This window comes from Micromys minutus, assembly GCF_963924665.1.
Source record: "Micromys minutus genome assembly, chromosome: 17".
Classification (NCBI taxonomy): domain Eukaryota; kingdom Metazoa; phylum Chordata; class Mammalia; order Rodentia; family Muridae; genus Micromys; species Micromys minutus.
Window position 1 is genome coordinate 38,549,311 of NC_137952.1, and position 23,764 is coordinate 38,573,074.

At 45.7% G+C, this 23,764-nt stretch overlaps 1 protein-coding gene across 3 annotated transcripts in view; it reads right to left on the reverse strand.

Moving 5' to 3' along the window:
• Positions 1–23,764, reverse strand: part of SLC23A2 (solute carrier family 23 member 2) — a gene marked incomplete at its 3' end in the record, with an annotated part of 82,309 nt that overhangs the window by 26,102 nt on the left and 32,443 nt on the right. For all 3 annotated transcript variants that reach the window (XM_080930782.1, XM_080930781.1, XM_080930783.1), the window contains exons 2-5: positions 15,424–15,648; positions 10,227–10,325; positions 7,375–7,491; positions 5,229–5,386 (exon numbers count right to left, since the gene is read on the reverse strand). In XM_080930782.1, coding sequence (XP_080786908.1) covers positions 5,229–5,386; positions 7,375–7,491; positions 10,227–10,325; positions 15,424–15,531 — 482 coding nt within the window. In that variant the 5' untranslated portion in view covers positions 15,532–15,648. The remainder of the gene's footprint in view (positions 1–5,228; positions 5,387–7,374; positions 7,492–10,226; positions 10,326–15,423; positions 15,649–23,764) is intronic.

The window sequence follows — 23,764 nt, forward strand, 5'->3', positions numbered from 1 at the left end:
ATAATAACTGAATTGCCCAAACCTGCCCAGAACAACCTGTTGGCTCCTGTTCTTTTGAAGGAACCTCCATGGGTTCTATCATTCTTTGAACACAGCTTTCCGGTATGAGATGTTCCAGGTTCAACTTGTCCTCCCAGTCCCCACTCTAAGTCAGCCACTTGCCCAGAGAACACTAACTAGCCCGTCATCCTCAAGAATGGTCCTAAAGGCCCAGTCTGAACACTGTGTGGGCTCACTGTGTCTAGGCCCTATGTGTAATAACCAGAGGTGAGGTTGGGGGGGGGGAAGGGAGGAGAACCAGGAAGATAATACCCCCCCCAGGCCAACCAGCATCTCTTGGACATTTGTTGCCATACCAGATCGCCTTTGCCTTTGGATAATCGCCTTTGCAAACATCGTCTGTTAGCATAAAATAAAGCCAAATCCAAAGCTGCATGATGTGGCATGGTTCCCTATCTGCTGACTGCAATGCTGGCTGTGTGGCTGTGCACACCAGACTCACCTGACTGCACACCATAGAGGAGGTGCATCTTACTGTGTGTTAATACGATTCAGTGACAATTCATTAGATAATGAGTATTTATTTATTTAGTCTGTTTTTGAGACAGCGTCTCACGGTGTAGTCATCTGGCCTGCAAATCACCATGTAAACCAGGCTGGCTTTAAACTCACTGAGTTCTATCGCCTTAAAGGTACACACCGCCATACCTAGCACAGGACTGTTTAAGGCACGCCTGTCAGTTCTCTGAGGGAGTGCACAGAAAGATAACAGCTGCTGAAAGTGCTGCTGCTGCAGCCTCAAAGCTGCACAGCCAGGAGGGAGCCTCCTTCCGTTTACTCTTGTCAGCCACCAGCCTAGAGATGAGAAGCAGGAATGGGCAGTAGGAAGAGAATGGGCAGCCTGTGTCGTGGGAATGTGCCAGGCTAGCAGGATCTGACAGTCAGATAAAAGAGGTATATATAGAGAACACAGATGGTGATGTGGCCTGCCTTTGATCCCAGCACTCAGAAGACAGAGACATAAGGATCTCTGTGGGTTCAAGGCCAGCCTGGTCTATAGAACTACTTTTGGGACAGCCAGGACTACACAGAAACTCTAGTTTTAAAAACCACCCCCACCAAAATACAGTTCGGAGGGAACAAAGTCATTAAACCAACATAAGCAAAGCATTAGGCAGTCTTTTGGTCCCTGATACCTTGAAGATTTAAAAACCAACAACAGAGAGTAATCTCAGGAAGCATGACCCGCACCCCTACCACAGAAAACATGCAGCTGAGGCAGGACTGGCTCAGGCCTCAGGAGGATCTGGGACAAATGACCACTGCTGTTTTCTAATAGCATTTTCCCCATCCGAATCAGGATGCTGCCTGTGTGACCAGGATGCACACCCAGTCTTCATTGGAGACATTCATCGGGGACATGCTGCTCCCCCAGACTTCCACCTCCCTTCAGAGTCTGGTAATAACGACAGCTCACAGCACCAGCACAGGCATGCAGTGCCTTGCACGACACCCATTAACATGCTGCATATTTTATTTATTTATTATTTTATTTATTTCTGGGGAAATGGTCTTTGAGAAGGCACGGAGCCTGAGGGAAGTCTCATGGCTGGTAAGTGGCACTAAGGGGTTAGGTCCCAGTCCATAGCGCCAGTGAGGCTGACTAGAAATGATGTCTTTCAAGGTCATTTCCTTCTAGGTCTGCACTGGCCTCTCATTTCACCACACTATGATGCTTGCCTGGTGAAGTGGGAAGTAAACTTGTGATTTGTGGGAAACTCTACAGCCAGCTAGTAGGTACTGCTTGGCACTGCAGAATTCAAAGGCCATGATATCACCGACTTGGCAATTTTGGTGAACTGATATCACCCTGAATCATCCATGTCTCTGGCCCCATCTGCCAGTTCACAAAAAAGAGACTGTGCAGCAAATTAACCAGCACCATGAGAACACGACCAGACAAACTGGGATCATGAGTCCGTGATACCTGGCCTGGACTTTAAAAAGAGAGACACACCGAGCTAAAGCACTGTGAGCTTAATTAGACCAAGGCTTGGAGAGGCCTGGGGAACAGCTGTAAGGGATCTTTTAGAGACAACTGGGGAAATTAAATGTAGACTGCATATTAGATGACATGATGAGATAATTATTTTCTGGGGTTGATGAATGGCATTGTGGTTACTCAGAGACTATCATCCCCACAACATTTCAGTGGAACATCACGCTATCTGCAACTTTTATTTCCAACTGGTCCACAAAAACGAAAACAAGAACTCCTCAGGGATGAAGAAACATGGGCATTTTTCAACCTCCCTAAAATAACCTCTCTGCACTCTGATAATATGGGTTCAAAGTCCCCAGATGTAAGGCCTGGAAAGTGTACTGCCCTCAGGGAGTACACCACTTGTGCAAGGCCCACACACACCCTAACCCCCTACATATACACTCCACACTGCCACACACACCCCATGGCCACAGATAGAAAGCAGGAGACTTTCTCCTACAGGCAGTGGCTGATCAGAAAAGGAATCTGCTATGTGTTTAACCGCAAGAGGCCCCTCTGGTAGCCCCTACCTGCACTCTTACAGAATTGGGGGTGACAGAGTAAGTGAGGCTCCTGCAGCAGGCTTGAGGGGTCCTCTAAAGACAGCCTCATTGTGCAGCACTGGATGCCCTAGTACTTTCTATATAGACCAGGTTCGCCTCAAACTCAAAGGGATCTACCTGCCTCTGCCTCCAAAGAGCTGGAATTGAAGGCATCTAAATCCAACACCTTTCTTGAATTCTATTTTTATGGAACAATATAGATTTTTCAAGACTGCAATAAGAAAGGGAGGAGAGGGCTAGAAAGATGGCTCAGTAGTTAAGAGCACTGATTGCTCTTCCAAAGGCCCTGAAGTTAATTTCCAGCAACCACGTGGTGGCTCACAATCATCTATTATGGGATCTGACACCCACTTCTGGTGTGTCTGAAGATGTTACAGTGTACTCATATACATAAATAAGTAGATAAAAGAAAGAAAGGACGGAAGGAAGGGAGGGAGGGAAGGAAGGAGGGAGGAGAATCTAAACACAGGCCACTCCTCCTTTCCCTGCTCTCAAGCTTCCTTAGAATAAGAGGCCACCCCTCGGAGGCAGGGCCCAGTCACCTTAGCTGCCCAGTGTGATAGAAGCATTGGGTGCCAACAAATGCCAGAAAACCACATAATACAGAACTTACAATGCAACACAGATAAACCACCAGAGTTGAGAAGTTGTGAGACTGTCAAACTGACTAGTAAAACAGAGCGCACACAGTCTGCAATCCCCTAGCTGAGTGGTGGGATCAGCCAGCCCAGCTCTGGGCTCCATCCTCACACTGCCACACCCCTCCCCCATCTCCCCATCTCGCATCTCCTTGCTGTGAACTGTTTGTTTTAAACAGGGAATTTTAAAACGTCAACTGAGATGACAATTCCCAGCGGTGATGGGCCACACCACTATAGCAGTTGTCCCAGGGACACCGAAGGCAGTGTCCCTCATCCTCCCGAGGAGGACGCCTATGTCCTGGGGCTGAGAAGGTGTGCTCCTTATTTCCAGTTCCTAAGTGGGCAGGCGGCAGCACCCTCTCTGGTTCTTTCCTGACTCTTTAGGGGAAAGGAGGAGGCGAACACTGCACTGGCCGACACTGTTCATAGCTAATGCCTGATGCCTTTAAAAAGGATGCCCTCAAGACCAAGAGCCTGAATTCCCTGAGGTCAACTCACGATGTCATCTTATCTAAGTCTGCCCAACAGGTTCAGCAGTCACCTGGCCAGGCCTCTGGCATGACACGGGAATGCAGCTTACACAGCAGATGCAGCCGTGAGGCGCTTCTACCCCCTCTCCATGTTGGCCAACTCCCACAACTATAGGTCAGACCAAAACATTTCCCCAGAGTGCCATGTCCCATGTACAACGTAAAGCCATCAAAAGATGCTCAGATTTGTTACCCAGTGCCTTGAATACCAACACCAAATACCAACGTCACTACTGCCACATTTAACTGCCTGGCTTGGATGTTTTATCTCCTTCCCTAGCATATCAATGACACCCCTACTCCTCTCCTCTGGGCCCCTAATGAGAACACTTCTGACCCTTCTGTTCGGTATAGTGGCTGCAGACTGGGGTCTAAAAATCAACAGCCTGACAGCTCCATGGTCTCCAGGACAAACTGCTTCTCTCCACTAGCAGATATGCAAGGGAACCGCCTTTCACCTGCCCACTCCACCCCTACTGCAGCAGACATCCCAGATGCTCACTGTCCCCTGTGGGGGTGGCCCTCAGAGTCCTGAGAATTCTGGCACATCAGACTCCAGGTCACAGCTGCCTGCTATTCACTGTCTCTCTTGCTATCTCTTCCTAGCAGGGAAAAGCGAGCCCCACTTGCACTGTTTCCAGTGGAGAAAGAGAGAGATCCACAGACTTTACTCTGAGGATAATCAGCAGAGCCTGGGCAGGTAGGAAGCTGTGCTGTGAATGGGGCTCACTGGAAAAGAAGACAAGGCCAGCTTCCAGAAGCTAGGAATGCTTGCTACTTGTACTTCCTGGCTCAGCTCCACACTGTTACGGGGCTATGGATGTACAAGTAAACAAGCCAAAGTGCTAGCACCAAAAAGAGCACCATGAGAAAGAGGAGCAAGCTGAATTAGAAGAGTGAGTCCAAAGCACATAAAACACATGTGTAGGAAATCGGGAGAACGGGGGAACAAGTGGGGTGAAGGATGTGCAGGTGTCCTCGTGGGTAGGCCACTGAGACAGGCAGTAGGGCGGGGCTCAGAGGCTCAGATGGAAACCTGGGAAAGGCAGAGAGAGCACAAACCGCACACCAGAAAGAAGGCAGCCTGGGTAGCCCGAGGAGGGGAGTGGGAGAAAGATGGCAGGGGCTGGGGAGTGCACAGAGAACAGAGCCTCAGTGCAAGAGATGGGGTCTGAATGACAGTAGAGGACTGGAGGGCATGCTAGAGACCAGCAGTGCCTTGCCAGTCAGCCACAGACATCAAAAGGCTGTTTCCCAGCCTGTACAACAGGGTGGTTCCCTTCATGAAGAGAGGAAATATGGGGCCAGAGACACCTTGTAAAGGTGGGCCGGGACCACTGGCCACTGGGATATACTGTAACACCAACTGATCTGTCCAGCCCTGAGTAAAGGATCCATCCTTCTGGGTGCCTTACTGGGATGTAAAAATCCCACGGTACCCCTGTCTCACCTGCATCCAAATGTTGTCTGCAGCAATGTAGTGATTCCCACGCAGAAGAAAATGGTCCCGATGAGCTGGCTGGTGGCCCACTGGTCATCCCCCACGCACATGGCATCAGCCAGCAAAAAGGGCACGGCGATTGTGCCACTGAAACACGTCAGGTAGTGCTGCTCGAGGAGAGACAAGGGGAAAGGTAAACCTGCCCTTGCTTTTGCTTGATTTGCCCCTAACAGCGGTGCCCTGGTGTCTTTAAGACATACAGACCACATGAAGAAGCTCTAATTACACATTCTGATCACATGTCCCGCCATACTGTAACTTTCCTTTCCCTATTCCCATGCCCTATGACATCATTGACATGGGTTCATATTGGCACAAAGGCAGTTCTGACTAGAGATACCAGTTTTTGTCCTCACTAACACTTGTTCAACATGCTAAGTACACTGTGCTGAGCAGCTCTTGCAGTCTTGAAGGAGACCCTGGTGAGGCGTGCTCTAGGACTTGATCTGATAAGGTCTTGTTTTGCTCGTCTTATGGAGTTAGGGTCTCACTTTGGAATCCACAGTGTGCAAACTCACTATATGGCCCAAACTGATCTCAAACCTATAATCTTCCTGCTTCGGTCCTCCTGTTATGCAGGGATAATAGGCGTGAGTGTACCAAACCCAGCTGAGATGCTCACAGTTTTTATCTGCATTCTTAAGATATTAGTCTGTAGGTCCTTTCTTCTATCCCTCTCGGGTCTGGGGATTATACCATGGTGATTTCATCGCAAAAGGTATTTTCTTCCTTGCTCTACGGTCTGACACCCTTGGGCAGGTATTCACTCTCCCTCTAAGTACCCCATCTTTCCTCTCATAGCTCCAGAATATAACCCCAGCACTCACAATTCATTTCTCTTCCTCCTCCTAGTTTTCTAGTTATTTATTTCTGTTCTCTGAATGTCCTTTTTCTTCCCCACAGCTTCCCATTTCTGCCCAAGTCAGAGAAGCACACTGACTGCAGCTCAAATGTACAGGTGTGTTCTGCTGAAAACTCTTTAATGTGCTGTGTATTGTTAAGAACAGGAGGCAAAAGAGTTGCTACTCCCATTTTAAAAGAGCTGTCACTCCTGTGCATCTATAATAAAAAGATCTGAAAGGTGTGCCTCTTATATTAGGTCCATGGCACCTGACCTAAGTCAAGTTATTCACCAAGCCCACTCAGCCCTCCAGCCCAACCAGCCACCAGTGGGAGCAGGTACAGTCCAGTTCCAAGTAAGCATGGGGTCTGAGCAACAAGACTTTCCCACACCTGAGAAACCTGAAGGGAACTGACCATACAAACTAGAGTGAGGAAGTGTGGAAATCCAGACCTCAAAACAGGGTCCAAACCCAACAAGTGAGGCCAGTACCTCACTACCCCATTTCTCAAAAGCCACTTTCATCCTGTGAGCAGGACAAGGGTGCTAAGGACAAGTGCTAGACATAGCACACCTGTCTCCGGTCAGCTTCCCCTCCTGCTGGAAGCTAGTGCAGACTAAGCTGGGGGGCAGCACATTCCCCTTCCTTTAAAGACAGTGAAGCCTTCCCTCATTTCCTGGCCATGATACTCACCTGGTTTGCTAAGGCTGTCATGGGAGGTCAAAGCTAATAACCCCTTTCTTTCTGTTTCTGCTTTCTTCCTTCTCCGGTTCCACCTTCCCTGCCTTTCCCCCCTTCTCTTCTCCTTTCCCCTCCCCTTCTCTCACCTCCTTGGCCATCCCCTGCCCTCCCCTCCCCTCTGTTCCCACAGCGTCCCTTCTTTCACTCCCTGAGCATTTACTTCCCAGTTCTTTTCTTCTTCCTGCTGTTCTGAAATTGATGTTGAAAATTCTTATACGCCATTCTTGGAAAATACATTTATAATAAATCTTAGTTAAAATAAATCTTGGGGACTAGAAAGATGGCTCAGCAGTTTAAACTCATGTATTGTTCTTGCAGAAAACCGGGAGTTCAGTTCCCAGAACCCCCGTCAGGCAGGGAGACTCCAACACCTGTGGCCTCCACAGCCACCTGTAGTCATAAGCCACCCACACGTACTACCCAGAATTAAAAATAATAAAATAAAAAGTAAACAGACTATCTTGAAAGTGTGGCTGGTAGACAGTAAAGCTCTAGACCAGAGGTCATCTCACCTGCAGCCCCAGGAATATGCACAAGTACCAGGGAGGGACGTCCTCTATGGTGTAGATCATATCTGACCTCTGCGGATCCAGGCTCCCAGTGCTGTCCAGGGTCTCTGCAAGAGAGCTCTGGAGTTGAGAGGAGAAAGGGGGGGTCAGTCACTCCCGGAATGGTGTTAGCTCTGTCTGAGTTAGCACAGCCCTCTACCGCCCAGAACCACCATCTGCTGGTGCAACCATTCTGTCCTTTGAGTACAGCAGAGGGATAATTCTCTGACTCCCATGACACTGCCTCATTCCCAAGAAGCCTAATGACTTAAATCTTGGCTTCAGCTTTATTTATTTAAAAAATATATTTCTAATACTTTATGTGGCAATAAAGATCTTTAAAATGTTAAGTACTGCATGTTTTTAAAGGTCAAGATCACCAAGATAACTAAACTCAGCCTAGCAATTATTCAGCCTTGACATCAGCTACACAGATGGCTTGGAGAAAACCATCTTTCTTTCCTTTGAGTTTTAAAATTGCTCTAGTTTCTAAGACTCTGTAAATAACGAATTGCTTTTCTTAGAATCTGAGGTACCTATCTCTGGTGGTTGGAATGAGATGCCCCCCATAATCTCAGCCATTTGAATACCTGGTCCCGAGTTAGTGGCTGTTTGGGGAGGATCAGGAGGCATGGCTTTGCTGAAGGAAGTACATCTGGGTGCAGGTGTCTCTGCTTCCTGTTTATGGTTTTAGATTTGCACACTCAGCGGCCGCCATGCTCCCTGCAGTGATGACCATGGAACCACAAGCTCCAAATAAACCTTTGTCACAGTATTTTGCCACATTAGTTAAAAATGAAAATGTTCCACAAAAAATAGGTAGAGATAATACTGTGCCCCTGGAGCCCACGCCATGCTCTAGCCTGTGGTGAGCTGCTGACTCAATGTGCTGTTGCCTAGTTTTCCTTGGCAGGGGGAACACTGTCTTGGGGGATTAAATCCCTTTCTACAAACATACTGGAATTGTGTCTTGCTGTCTACAGTTAAAAGGTACAGTCAAATGAAGCTGACACTTGATGCAAATGTTACAGAACAAACATTTGCCTCTGGTCCAGCAGCAGGTGTTAGCAGGCTTGCAGTGCTGAATGTGCTAGAATGGTAGTGTGTCTTTCAAAGACTGTAGTGGCAGAAAGGACAGAGAAACTGCAACGTGCACATGAGAGACTGAGAAAGGATTGGCTCAGCAGGCCGGGCGGCTCAAACTTTCTCGGCCTTCCAAAGGAAGGTCTGGCTTTAACTGATACCATGAGCTTTGCTTTTGTTCTTGGGTTTTGAAAATAATATTACTTCTTTCTTTCTTTTTCTCATCTAAAGCCTTGGGTAAGGTAAAAGTTTACACAGCAATCTGACCTACAGCAGGATCCTTGGGCCACCCGTTACCAGCTTGTTCTCTGAGAAACTAGACCCTAAACTCAGCTACATGGTGGGCAGCCATACCTAAAAGGCTGGTTCCTGATAAAACTTCCATGCCAAAAAAAGCTCAGGTGAGCTTTCCCAGTTGGCAGTATCTCATGAGAACTCTCATAGACTGTTGTGGAAGAATTACAACACTATCTGCCTGCCTGAACTGGGGGAGAGGTGCCAAAGCCTGTGCCTGGCGTCTCTCTATCTTGGCTATTTGTAATTTTCCAACCAGGATTTTAATCTGCAGCTTCTCTCTATACACAACGATGAGGAAGAGAACTGAATAGGTTCTATGAACCACCAAGGAATGAACCGAGCTGCAATTCCTGAGACACTTCTATACAGACAGGACTAAGGGCATATTGGGCTCACTACGTAAGACAAATTCAGCACTGTCATTCATCTTACACACAGGAATAAAACTAAGGGCAAAACAAACCCCTTCCTTAGTATATGCCACCGTTTGCCTAATGAGTACCCATGTGTTAAAGGCTTCATCAAGTGTGGAAGCAACCTAAGATAGTATGAACCTTTAAGAGGTAGATTTTAGATAACACTCTGGAAGATGGGGTAAAGAACTGTAAACAAAGCCAGTTAGCCCCCCTAGTGCCCCCCACAAAGGCACAGACACAAAGATCCGAGCTCTTGAAATGCACTGTGGGACCCTGCCTGCCACGCCCCCTTTCTGCTTTCTAGGTCAGGCTGTGAGCATTTGCTCTTGTGTGCCATGAGACGTTATGGGGCAATGCCCACTAGGGTTTCCTATCTTCTCCCTCCAGACCTTTAAAGACAGAATAGAACCCTCCTTACTTCATTTCATTATAGTCATGCAGAATACAAAAGTATACAAACATGATCCCTCAAATTTTATTTAAAAAACAATGAACAAGCACACAACAATGTATGTATCATGTACATGTGTGTATGTGTATGTGCAAATGCAAATATACCTCTTTAGTCACACACATGCATGTACATACATGCATACATGCTTTGGACTGTCACACTGGTAGCTGAAAGTTTTGGATTTCAGATACCATCCACCTTAGATCCACTCACTCTCTATGTTATTCCCGTTGAATAAGGTGAAAGCTGGTACCCGGAGAGTCATGGCAACTTCCTTAGCATCTGAGTCTCCTCTGTAACCAGACTTGACTTTCAGCCCTCAGGCTCGTAACTACTGTTCTCCAACATTCATTCTGGCCAAGGCTTTTACAAACATCTAGATAATGATTCTTAAGAGCTTTTAACCTTAGCTACTAAGACAATTAAAACCTAGTAATTATGACTCTTCCATTACAGAACAAACATGCAGACACCCCCCACACCCCCGGGAAGGTATAATATCCCAAACCAGAGCCATCCTGGCTCTCCAGAGAGAGTCGGGCAGTAGGAAGGGTGAGCGTGGGTACCTTCTCTGCAATGCCGTTTTCGGTGGTGTAGATTGCCATGAGCTCAGTGTCTTCGGTGTCCTGTTCTCCACTGGACGTTGCTCCACCATTGATCACCACCTGAAGAGAAAGGCTGTGGTGAGAGGGTGTTTTGGCACCTGCTGTTCTGCTATAGAAAAATATGGTTTCTAAACGACCTCCCATAATTCTTAAGAGAGCTCTAAACTGCATATTACATATTGCTGTGCCAAGGCTTGTTTTTTTTTTTTTTTTTTTTAATGAAACTGATGTGTATAGACTATCTTAAATGGACAAGTGTGGAGCTTCCCATAAGGTGGAGCTGGGTGAGCCAGAGCCCCCTAGGAAAGACAGGCATAGAACATTCCCGAGAAACCCCCAGCCATAGGATCCCCAACACCCTTCTGGGCAAGCGAAGTGACTGACAAGACAGTGCTATGCAAGTGACCAGGCTGTTGCTGAGTGGCAGTGTCTAAAACTGCTTTGATTAAAATCACTTCCTCAGGGACCAAGGCAACTGCCTGTCAGCTCTAGAAAGAAGAAGTGTTGTCGTCAGAAGACTGCACCCGAGTGGCCTGCTGTGTGTAGCTGCTTGGGTCACTGGGGAGCAGGAGAAGCATCCCATCTTGGAATCTATTCAGAGGCAGTGCATTCTTTAGTGAGAAACAGCATGATTTCTCTGGTCAGAAACAAGCAAAGGATTCTTATCGTTATCAAATGGTTCTGTTCCTAGGGATCCCTTCTAAGGATGCAATACTGAAAACAAAAGAGGTTTTGACCCCAAGAAAGCAAGCACGTTTTAGGTGTAACATTAACTAGCTGTAAACTAGTTGTACTCCGATACTATTAGAAATGGACATTTACGTGTATGTAAGTTTGTGAGTGCCTGGGGAGACCAGAGGAAGAGGGCATCTGATCTCCTGAATCTCAAGTTGCAGGCAGTTATGAGCTACCTAACCCAGCTTGGGTACTGAACTGAACCAGTAGTTAAGAAACAACTGCTAAGCCACCTTTCTAGTCCCAGGAGAGTGATTCTTACTTGGAATATGTAACATCAAGGAAAGCCACCTATAACATAGCTATAAAGGGTAACAGCAGAACTACATTTTGTTTGGTTTTTTGGGGGATGGGGTCTATAGCCCAGACTGTCCTGAAGCTTCAGCCTCCCGAGTGCTGGCACTCTAAGCAATGGTACTGTATGAGGCTCCAAATGCTAAGTCAATTAGTACAAATTGTATTAGTTAGAAGCATATCATTTTAATAAAAATTCCATATACAGGAATTAGAGGGATAGCTCAGTGACTAAAAACAGTGGCTTCAGAGGACCAAGGTTCCATTCCACATGGGAGCTCACAACCATCTTAAATTGTTAACTCCACCCTATCTCAAACACCACAACTACAACAACAAAACACAGATTAGCAAAAGATAAAGACACAGTTTAAATTCCAGCACAGTGAAACAGAAACAGAAAAAAGAAAAGACTTCGAAGAGAATCTGTATATGTGAAAGGGGGAGTGAATCAAAAATCCCCAAATTAACAGGGAGAGGGAAAGACCTGTACAAGATCAAGCATAAATGGAACAGGGCCTGAGAAGTTCTACTCGTAGCTGAAAAACACTGGCAGTCTGACAGGGAAAGTCGATGTTCTTCAGTGGTGTGGCCTCTCGTATGTTGCCTAGGCACCAGTAGATGGCTCTCCACCAACAGTTCTCAACCTGGGGACTGAGACCTCTTTGGAAGTAGAATGACCCTGTCTCGGGGATTGCATATCAGATGTTTACATTATGACTCATAACAGTAGCGAGACTACAGTTGTGAAGTAGCAACAAAATAATGTTATGGTTGGGGTCAGCACACCAGAGGGAACTGTGTTAAAGGGTCACGGTGTTAGGAAGGTTGAGAAGCACAGTTCTACACCCACGCACACATTAATAGAGCACTAACTGAACTCTGTTCCACAGGAAGAAGAGCATGGGATAAAACTGGGAGAAAGAAGAAGGTCTGGGAGAAGTAAGATGTGGTCAGGAAGCTGAATACGATCAAAATACATTGTATAAAATTCTCAATGAATACACAAGTAAAAATAAGTGTACTGCTGAGCTCGAGACTAGTCTGGGCTCCACAGCAGGAGACTGTCTAGAGAAAAGGAAGATAAGGAGAGAGGGAGGAGAGGAAAGAAAAGAAGTTGATATATTGGCAAAGGAAAAAATCCAAGCAATACTGTGTAAAAAATTATAATAATAGTATTAGCATATAAGCCAAGAGCCTCCCCAGCTATCCATATTCTTGGCAAAAGAGCCAGAAACAATACACTTTGGGTCAAGGACAGCAACAGCAGAGCTTTCACTCCTCGCTGTGTGAATGTTCAGATCTGTTTGCTCAGCATGTGCCTGTGCGCCATCTTCACACTGTCTATTTAAAGCAAAGGACAATGACAATGTCCTCCATATAGCAACAGTGCTTGTTGCTCAAACAGTCATTTTACCTTTCTTTCCCTTTTACACATTTGGTAGTTCCCTATAATGAGCACAAGTTCTTTCTCTAAGAAGGAGCCAAAAAGATTATAGAGCTAACTATAAAGTTCCTTGGACTGAGAAATTCTAGAGAGATTTCCAATCCACTGACTTTTTGCAGTTGAGAAAACTAAGCCAGTAAGAAATTAAATTTATCATTTGAAAGCACATAGACACATGTCTAAGTCTAGTCTCAGATCTAGAGATCTCAATGGAGCTCTAATTTAACATGCTTTAATGGGGCTGATTTTTCTTATATTACTTAAGCAAAGGTCTGCTCTTAAAACTATTTCTATCCAAGTACTATGGTGCCTACCTATTATCCTAGCTCTCAAAAGGCTAAGGCAAGAGGATTGTGGGTCTGGGGCCAACTTGAACCAGAGCAAGCCCCTATCCCCAAACCAAAACAAACAAAAAACATACAAAATCCTAAATCACACCACAGCTTCTTACATGAACCCCTGGGTATGTGACACTGGTCGCATGTACTGGCTGAAGCAAGACCCATGTTCCCAGCCAAATTCAAGTTTGCACTTGAAGCTGCAGCATTCCATACTGCAATGATCCTGGCTATGTCCCAGGCAAACAACTGAACCCTGATAACTCTACACAGTGCCCATCAAGGATGAGTACCGGGTGTCAGCCTAGGAAATTGTAGATTAACTCAGGAGGCCTTGGGAGCCAGGCTGGAGGCCAAGCCCGGCTACCCTGGCTACAGCAGAAGGTGGGAAGGTGGACTAAAGTCTAGACAGCAGCAGGGGTTGAGGCATGCAAATCCCTCAGAGTGGCGGGCGCAGGATTAACAGTGGACTAAGCAGGACAGTCAAGGGCAGACTAACGCACTGAGGTAAACAGGGCTTTGTGGTGAGTACAACCCAGCCACTGGCCAGACACCGGGGCAGAGGATGTCTTAGAATGTACAGGGCTCTAGGTAAGATAACCAGAACCCAAAAAAGGATGGAAACAAATCAAATGCTAAAATCAGTTCTTCGGGAGAAGTACTGGGTGTATGTGTTTGTGTGTGTGTGTGTGTGTGTTTTAAAAAACAAAAATTAAAAATGATGATGGTACAACATTTTCATTTCAAGACCTTCTGCACAGCGCTGAAATGCTTTTTAAGCTTTTCTAAGATTTGGTTTTGACCTGACTATTAATGTGGCTTGTACGGTGGTTGAGGAAGCGGCTCTGAGCAGAGCTGATGTTGAGCTCAATGCGGGCAGTGAGGTGCTGCCAGATGTCTTGCAGGGGTGGGGTGGACATCTGGGCAGACTGGATCCAATTCACTGAGACGACCAGCACAAAACATTTAAAGTTCTGTCCCCAGCACCCACAGTCTTATTTATAGCAGGGGATCCAGGTACTGCGACTAGGTGAACCAGACATGCATGCAGGCAAAGCATCTATACATAGAAAAGCAGATTTTTTTTAAAAAAAAAAGGAAAATGGCTGTGGTTCTGACCCAGTTTCAAGGGGCTGTGTCTAGTGTTTTGCCTGAAGAGTTTGGGAGCTAAACTGGCTTTCACAGCCAATCACTCATTAATCTAATAATTGCATTCACGAACAGATTATCTATTCAAAAGAGTAGAGCTCTAGACTTCTCTTAAAAGTCCCACCTGGTACCATCTCTTCATATTTCCTGGTGGGGATTAAATCTCAAAATGAGATTTAGAGGACACATATCACAGTGAGGCCGCAGCAGGCAGTCCTAAGCCAGTGCTTGTAAGCCTCACCTTGTAGAGATGTGAAAATCCGTGACCCAAGGGCTTGATGTGTGCCAATTACATTAGCCATCCAGTCCTCTCTGTGTAAAGCTGCACGCAGCCTACAGTTTCACTTCGGGCCAGGGACAGCCATGTCACAAGTAGCAAAGGACCAGGTAAGATACAACCCGGAGCACCCAGAGGAGACCCAGCTGAGAGGAGGAAAAGTCCATGATTCCCAAGGCTGTGAGCTGTCACTGTAGTATGAGCTACTGCTGCGGGTCTTGTTTGAACATGGCCACCAGAGTGTCACAGAGGGCTCTATAGGACTATAAGAATAGAGGCTTTAAGACAAAAATCCCAGCTTAGAATGGGGAAAAAGAACAAGAAATCCCAGGGCACTTGATGGTTGCGGGGAGAGGGCGCATCAGTTCTCCTATGGCATCAGTCTCAGAAGGTCAGCCACACAGCAGGGCAGTCAGCTCCCAAGACAAGATGGACAACACAAACTGGGCTCCGGGGAAAAGAGAACAAAGAAGAAATTTCAGAGTTGGGTAGGGAAGGATAAGAGGACTTGATGGGGAAGAGGGATGAGTATGTTCAAATTATGCTTGTATGAAATTCTCGAAGAAATATACATACACACACATAACATACATAAAGAAAGGCTTTGCATCAGCCAGCTTTAGGGAGCTAATGTATGTTAGGTCTGAATTACATCTCCTAACAGTACAGTTTTGGGAAGAAAAGAAAAACTCTCTCCAGAACACAGTGAACACTGGAATGGTTTTAACATTAAGAGCGTGTGTACTTCCTTCCTGGGTTAACTCAAGCAGGTCCCCTGAGGCTGGCTAAGAATATAGCCAATACAACATCATGAGAGATTGCTGATTTTCAATGCTATGCTGTTCACTAAAAATACAAGTGTTAAAGTGTGTCCTACATGTACTCCAGAGAGGAACTGAAGGCAGGAAGTACTCTTACCGGGAGAGTAAAGAAATTGGGGTGCTTTGCATCCTCTTCATATTTGCCTTCCGTGGACCCCCCAGCCTCCACGGATTTGGATGCCGTGTTCTTGCCAATGCCCATCATCGAGAAAGGTTGGAACTGTTGGCCTGGGTGCTCACAGGGAAGGCTATGGAAGCCCGGAGTCTACGACCACCTGGAACACTGGATTCTCAGACGGAGGTTACTGTCATTTCTGATCACCTGCAAAGGACAGTGCGGGAAAGTCAGAAAGACGCCACCCAAACATCTGACAAGACACAGTGTTTTTCAGGAACCCACCCCCCTTACTAGACCGCCACCATTCCCCCAAAGAAGGAAAACGGGAGGTCAAAATATTAGAATACTACGATGAAACAGAAACAAACCAGCTCAGGTATTCACCCCGAGCTAGACAGAAAACTCTGCAGCGATCAAAGAGTCCTCCATCTGCCCTGTCCAGCTGATAGCACTAGGCACCGGGCTCTTAAAAAGTGGCTTGTGCCAATGCAGAAGTGAATTTTAATTAAAATTTAAGGCAATGCAGGTATAGTTAACTTACCACAAATAAAGGATGATTTAATTCTAAATTTCCTACATTCAACAGCTAATAAAAGAAAAAAATAACCTACAATTACGTGACTTTGCAGAATTCAACCAAGGCAACAACAGCATGCGTTCTCAATTAGTTAGAATGACACAAAATGAAAGTCAAAGCATGTATGTTCAACCAGGTAACATAAGTAAGCTTCAAAAGAATCCCAGGGCCTCCTCCACTACCTCAAAGTGAAGGCACGCAAGGCGTGGGAAGAGCAACACCACCACTAAGTCTGAGATATGGCAAGGCTGAAATCTAAGAGATGGAATTTTTCAACAAAGAAACACCCATATCCCAATCTAAAATAAAAGGAAACAATTTCAAAAGCAGAAAGATCTTGCAACAACTAAGCAGGCACACTTAAAAAGAGAAAGGAAAAAAAAAAAAAAAAAAAAACAATTTCAAACCACGAAGCATAACCTGGACAATACAGCTAATCCACCCTGGATTAACAAACACGTGAAAAACATGTCTTCAAAGATGAGAAAGCACAAAGCATACAAGGGCTGGCACACGGACAATCAAACATGCCCAGGTGTGCCTGGCTCTGTATGAAGCAAGAGCAACAGGAGTGGGCGGGGTGGGGTGGGGAGAGCACACACAGGGTTCTAGGGTGTATACAAAGCAATTAGAAACTTTCTTTTCAAAGACTTCTCCATCTGGGGTGGGTAAGAGAAAGCACGTGACAGCTGAGCCCTGGGCAGTCACAAGAGCAGAAAGGGAAAACAAAAGTCAGCAGCCAGCACACCTCGCTACATTCTTATTTCCTTAATTAAATAAGTCAGAAACTGTGTACCAAGGAAGACCAATGGCTTCACCCACACAAGAAGTTGTTTCACATGAGAAATTCAAAGGTCTGGGGGAAATGCAAAAGGTGAAAGGGCCGAGGGAAGTTTAGGGTCTTGTTTAAATTTCTGATAACACAAGACCCGAGGGACGGTAGAACAGTTAAGCGCAGTTAAGCGAACATACTAGTCCCAGCTCCCAATTACCTGCAACTCCAGTTAGAGACTCCAACACCCTCTCTGACTTCTGTAAGCTCTGCATTCAAAGTTACAAACTCACACTCAAGCACATGCATGCATACTTTCAAAAGGGGTGGGGTGGGGGTGGCAGCGCACACCTTTAATCCCAGCATGTGGGAGGCAGAGACACGTAGGAGTTAGACACCACCCTAGTCTAAACAGTTCTTTAACAGCCAAGGCTCTGTAGACAGACTGTATCTCAAAAAAGCAAATAAAACTAATTATTATTATCATTAGAAAACTATTTAATTTTTTTTTTAAATTTTAAAAACGGTGGGTACTAGAGAGATAGTTTGGCAGTTAAGAGCACTGGCTAATCTGGCCAAGGACCTGGGTTCAGTTCCCAGCACCCACATGTTGGCTCAGAACTGTCTGCAGCTCCAATTCTAGGAAATCCAACACCTCTTCTACCCTGAGGGCTTTTACACGGTGGTACATACACTCTTTCATAGGCTCACCCTCATACACACAAATTGTATACATTTTTAAATTGTGTGTGTGTGTGTGTGTGTGTGTGTGTGTGTGTGTGTGATGGGTTAGCATAAAAAAGAAAATCTTCCAGGAACTCTAGCACTAGAGAAAGTTTACTAATGAATGGAGGGAGGCTTCTCTTCCTTTTCCTGGGGGTCTGGCCCCTGCTCACCTGATAGGGGAAGGCTCGAATATTTAAAAAATTATAAAAAAGAATGTATTCTCTTAGCTAGAAATCCTAACACATGGCTGCAATTTTCAAAAGAAGGTATGGTTTGGCAGTGGTGGCACACGCCTTTAATCCCAACTCTCAGAAGGCAGAGATAGACCTCTGTGAGTTCAAGGCCAGCCTAGTCTACAGAGTGAGTTCTAAGACAGCCAGGGCTACAGAGAAACCCTAACTCCAAAACCAACCAACCAACCAACCAACCAACCAACCAACCAACCAACCAACCAGGTATGAACAGGCTGTAGATATATGATACAGTGTACATCAAGGTGCAGGGCAGGTATAGGTGTAATTCCGGCCATAACAGCCAATTCACCACTCATAAAAATCAATGGAAGATCTAAGATTCTTAAAAGTCTACATGATTACCCATCAGGACTAGGGAACTCCTTTCTTGGCTTATCATTAAAAATAAGACTGACAGATTTCATAATATAAAGTTATTTAGATGTCTGTATAGAGACAAATCAATAGATATAAGAGTATATAAATATTTTTACTTTCGAAGTCAACCTTACAAATGAAACCACACTCCTCCATGACCAATGAGTAGGACAGTGTGCTTCTAACCCTCAGTCCCTGAATGCAAACAGCACAAGAAACGTCCCACTTAAAACCAGACGAGATGAAGAACCACCTTTGCCGGTGTCGTCTGTTCTGACACTCTCAGTGAAAGCGTGGTGACAGTGACACAGACATTCCCGGTGAAAAGTGAGCTGGCAGAAGGTGCCTTGGTTGTGTGCATCACAGGAGATATGAACATCCATGGTGCTGGAGTCCTGGGACGGAATCTAAGGCGCGCACATGCCATTTGTCCGAGAGCACACTACTAACGGCAGTATATTCTAAGGTAATGACTAAGACAGAAACGTGGTGGTGTGGTAAAATTAGGGTGCACTCATAAAATCAACACCATGAAAAGACTGCAGAGGCCAGAGAGATGGCTCAGCAGTTAAGAGCACTTGTCACTCATTACAGAGGAACTCGGTTCATTCATTCCTAGTACCCACATGGCAACTTCACCTTTCTTAAGTCCAGTTCCAAGGGACCTATCTTCTGCAGCCACCAGCTAAGCACAGAATGCAATCACAAATTCAAGCAAAAACACTCATACATAGAAGGTAAATGAAGAAAAAAAATCTAACTGCACAAAAACCTTTATTCATGTGGAAAATGTTCACGAAAAAAAAAAAAATAAAAACAAACAGTAACGGGTTTACTTAGAATAAGTGAGAAAAGCCCATCACATAAGGGCAACTAACTCTCCTGTTTCTCCATTGAGATTAGCTGTCTAGGGCAAGCAAACTCAGAAATAAATAGGTTGACAGCTACCAGCAGCTTGCCAGAGGAGGAAGAATTTGTTATTGCATAGGTAAGGTTTCAGTCTAGGCCAGGCAGAGTTAAAGGCCAGCCTGGACTAACTGGAAAGTTGCAAACTAGCCAGGGCACAGAAACAGAAACAGCAGCAATATCTGAGCCTATCTCACAAGGTAAGGGAAACTTAGTGTGGTACTTGGATGTTTTGGGGACTTGATCCTCTGTGGTGATGTCATAGGAACAGTGAATGAATGCACAAAGCCAGATGACAACGCCAGTTACCGAGAGGCATGAGATGTGCCCACAAATATAAACCTGCCTGGATCCTACACACACTACTCGCTACATGCTTCCATGGAAAGGGTAGCCTTCGTACACCTAAGGCTAGTAAGCCCTTTGTCACTGTCTTAGCTTGTGGATTTGTTCTCTTTAGAAAAAGATCGGTTTAGTTTTATGTCTGAATGTACATGGAAGCAGGAAGAGGGCATTGGAACCTCCGGAACTGCAGTTACCACTGGGTGTAGCGAATTAAACCCAGGTCTTCTGGAAGAGCAGCCAGCACACTTAACTGCTAAGCCATCTCTCCAATCCCAAAAATTTTGAGAAAAAGAAAAAAGCATTTCAAGAGAATCGGATGAAGCCTGGTTTCTGATTTCTGATGGGGGATCCAGGTTTCATGGCAAGTTCCACTTGTGAAACTAGGTTCTGTCTGCAGGGCCCTAGCAGAAACATGGGTCAGGAAGCCATCCCGGAAATCCCTAGAGATGTCACGAGAGGTGATGGCCACTCTATAGAAGGTCAACACAGTCACTTATGCTCAGCTGGGGGAAGAGGCAGAACTATCAAAATGTCAGCACCGTTTGCTTGTGCATGCAAAGCCTACCAGCAAATCTGTCTCTGACTGTCTCTCTCCCTCCCTCCAACCACCACCCGAACTCTGTATCTGTGCACACACGTACATGGATTACAGACCAGAGGTTGACACTGAGTGCCTTCCTCAATTACAGTCCACCTGATTTTTCTCTCACTGAGCCAGGAACTTGTCCATTCAAGCTATACTGACCTCCCGCTGCGCCCCAGGGATGCTGGGGTCACAAATATGACTACTGTATACAGCTTCCCCTGGTTGGGTTCTAGGAAATCAGACTTAGATCTTCATGCTTGCAAGGCTAGCACCCTCTGAGCTGACCTTTACACATCATATGCTTTATGCTAAGTTCACCTGGAATCTTCCAGCGGAAACTGCTTCCCCAAACAATATTTAAATAAAACTGGCGAAACTACCTTTCGCCTCCCCATCCTGGATATTCCTCCCCAGCCCCGGCTGCCATCTGCATTGACCACGCTATCTCTAGTCTCCAGGTCTGAAGAGGCCGCCTCCTCGGAAGCATTCCTGAATTGCCTCTTCCTTTTCTACATTTCCATGGCACTTGGCATCAGTCCAGCCTCCCCAGCAGGCAGACTAGGAACACAGTGACAAGTATATAAAAGGGATTCACAATTTTTAGGGAAACAACTTTTTTTTAAAGGGCATTCTAGTCACAGAGAAAAACAACACTTAAGCTGTTGTTCTCCCGGTTTATTCTGGGAAATCTTATGGCTGGAACATCAAAGGGGAGGAGAAGGGAGCCAGAATTAAAATATAAATGTAGGGCTCAGAGCACGTCCGCCAGGTTCTCTGTATGTACAAGCTCTGAGCTTCCTCTCTAGCACCCGAAAACAAATAACCACGTTAATCATCCAATCATCACAGAAGCCCATGGAAAGCTAATTGTGCATGGGTGTACATGGGGGGATGTGTGCATACAGAGGTATGTGGAGGCCCAAGGACGATTTGGGTGTCATTTCTCAGGAAATGCCTGGAGCTCCTGAGTAGACTAGAGAGCCCCTGGGACCACCCGACTCCACCTCACCATCAGAGGTGGAGAATAAAGGTGGTCAGCATCTCACATGCTGTCAGACTCAGGTCCTCATGCTGTGTGGCAACTCTTTACTGACTGAGCCACCTCTTGATCCTTCCGCAAGTTTCACACAAAAAGTTATCAGTGTTATGGTTTGAATATGCTTGGCTCAGGGAGTGGCACTATTAGGTGTGATCTTGTTGGAATAGGTGTGTCACTGTGGGTGTGGGCTTTAAGACCCTCATCCTAGTTGTCTGGAAATCAGTCTTCTCCTAGCGGCCTTCAGATGAAGATGTAGAACCATTCAGGTAGATCCTGGACCATTCCTGCCTGGATGCTGCCATGTTCCCATCTTGGTGATAATGGACTGAACCTCTGAACCTGTAAGCCAGCCTCAAATAATGTTGTCTAATTGTTACCTTGGTTGTGGTGTCTGTTGAGAGCCCTACCTTGAGCTACAAATGCCAATGTGCTTGACACTAGCCCTTACAGGGCATAGCACAAAAGCCAGATTCCTGCCTTGGCCAGCCCCAAGATGTCCTGGGATAATATTAATATTACTCTGCCATCAACTGATCAGAGGTGCCAAAAATGCTCTTCACAGTCCTGCAGAACAAGCCTCTGCACTTTCTTCTCTAGAGGACCTGTCCTAGTTAGGGTTACTGTTGCTGCAATGAGACACCATGACCAAAGGCAGGAAAGGGGTTATTGGCTTACACTTCCATATCTCTGTTCATCATTGAAGGAAGTCAGACAGGGACTCAAACAGGGCAAGAACCTGGAGTCAGGAGCTGACAGAGGCTATGGAGTGATGCTGATGCTGCTTACAGGCTTGCTCCCCATGGCTTGCTCAGCTGGCTTTTATATAGAAGCCAGGTCTACCTACCTGGTCAACCACAATGGGCCAAACCCTTCCCTATCAATGAGTAATTTAACAAGTGCCCTATAAGCTTGCCTGCAGTCCAGTCACAGAGAGGCATTTTCTCAGTTGAGACTTCTCCTTTCTGGTGACTCTGGCATGTACTGAACTGACAAAAATTATCAAGCTTACAGACGGCCTGAGTTGAATCCCCTGCACCTGCGTGGGGTAACCCAACTACCTGGAACTCCAGCTCCAAGATGCCCTCTTCTGGTCTCCATGGGCATTACAGTCATGTTCACACAATCTTAAAATCAAAAAATCATTTTAAAAATTAAAATAAAAAAGAACAAAGTTCTGAAGGCCGCTCCAGCCTCTCTCTGCAGTACTGTTAACACTATAAGGAGAGGAAGAACACCAGTGAACGCCGGTGGCTTTCCTCTTCTGCCCCCACTGAGAGGAGCCATGCCTGTTGGAGAAACATTTCCGAAACTGTCCATCTCTTTCCTTCAAGTTCTCTCTGCCCACCCATGCGGACGGCATTTCACCTGCAGATTTCCCTAGAAAAGGTAAGGTGTTTACCTAAGGAATGGTATGGGTTTGCCTAAACGGCACTGCAATTACTTTGGTGGGAACTGTAATCCCTCCCCAGGTTAAAACCAACTATAGATAGATAAGTAAGGCAAGGCTTTCTCTAGTCTTCTACAAACAAGAGCTTGTGACCATGTTACCCTTTCTACCCACCCACTATAGGGATAGTGCTCCTAAGAAATTCCCTTTACAACATTTTCCCCAATGGCACACAATTCTAAGCCCGAGCAAGCTTTCATGACTGAAAACTCAAAACCAGCCATGGTAACATTACAAAATTCAATTACGATGATGACGATGACAATGCAACACAGAAACTGGAATCGCTTAGTCAGACACCACAATAATCATAATTCTCTGAACTCAAACCAAATCTTCTTAAAAATCTAAAAACTTATAATTATAAGGATTTAAAAAGATGAATGTACTCCATTATAAAGAGGATCCAGCTCTTTGCGAAATTTGTTATTTACATTTCTTTTTGTTTGTATACTTGCTTTTCTCCAAAGTTCTAAGGCTGTGAAAAACTGACAGGAACACACAGAGCCCTGTAAACCCCAACAGGACTTAAGACTAAGAAGAAGGCAAACGCTTCATTGCTCCAGCCTGTCACGTTCTGCACTCTCATGTGTATGACTAGGACACTGCCTTCTGACAGTTGCAAAAATGCTAATGTTCAGTCACAAATTTTTAAATAGTCCCTGATGGCACTGAGAAAGTCTGAACACTGTCTAGTAACACATCTGGATGAAACTGAACTATAAACTATTCACCCATCTACAGTCTGTCTCTCTCACAGAAAACACTTGTATATGCCCCCCCATACACACACACACACACACACACACACACACACACACACACACACACACACACACACTGGGGGGGAGATGGCCACAGACATTCACACATGGTCACAAATGCACAGACATTCAGACACACTGTCCAGTAAGCCTCAGAACTCATTCCCCAAAGCAGAGCTCTTAGAGCAAGCAAATCATACCTCCAGTGGAATCTCAGTCTATTCACAAAGTCGTCCTGGAATCAGTGTGCGACCCACACACCAGTACAGTCCTGTGACTGCCCTGAGGTGCAGCAGAAGCTGCTTTCAGGTGCTGAAGTAATTCCAGCTCTTATATCCCACACAAGCTGGCCAAAATTGTATAACTAACCGTACCTCATCAATGCTATTTATATTACACAACAGCCACCGCCTGGTTACAAGCAGTTACTGCAGGCCGCTATTATGGTCTTGAGGCTTCTTCAGAGCAATCTGGGTATTCTATTATAGAATCCCAGCAGCTGCTGCGATTGTATTTCTCAAAACCCAAACAAAGAAGGGAAATTAAA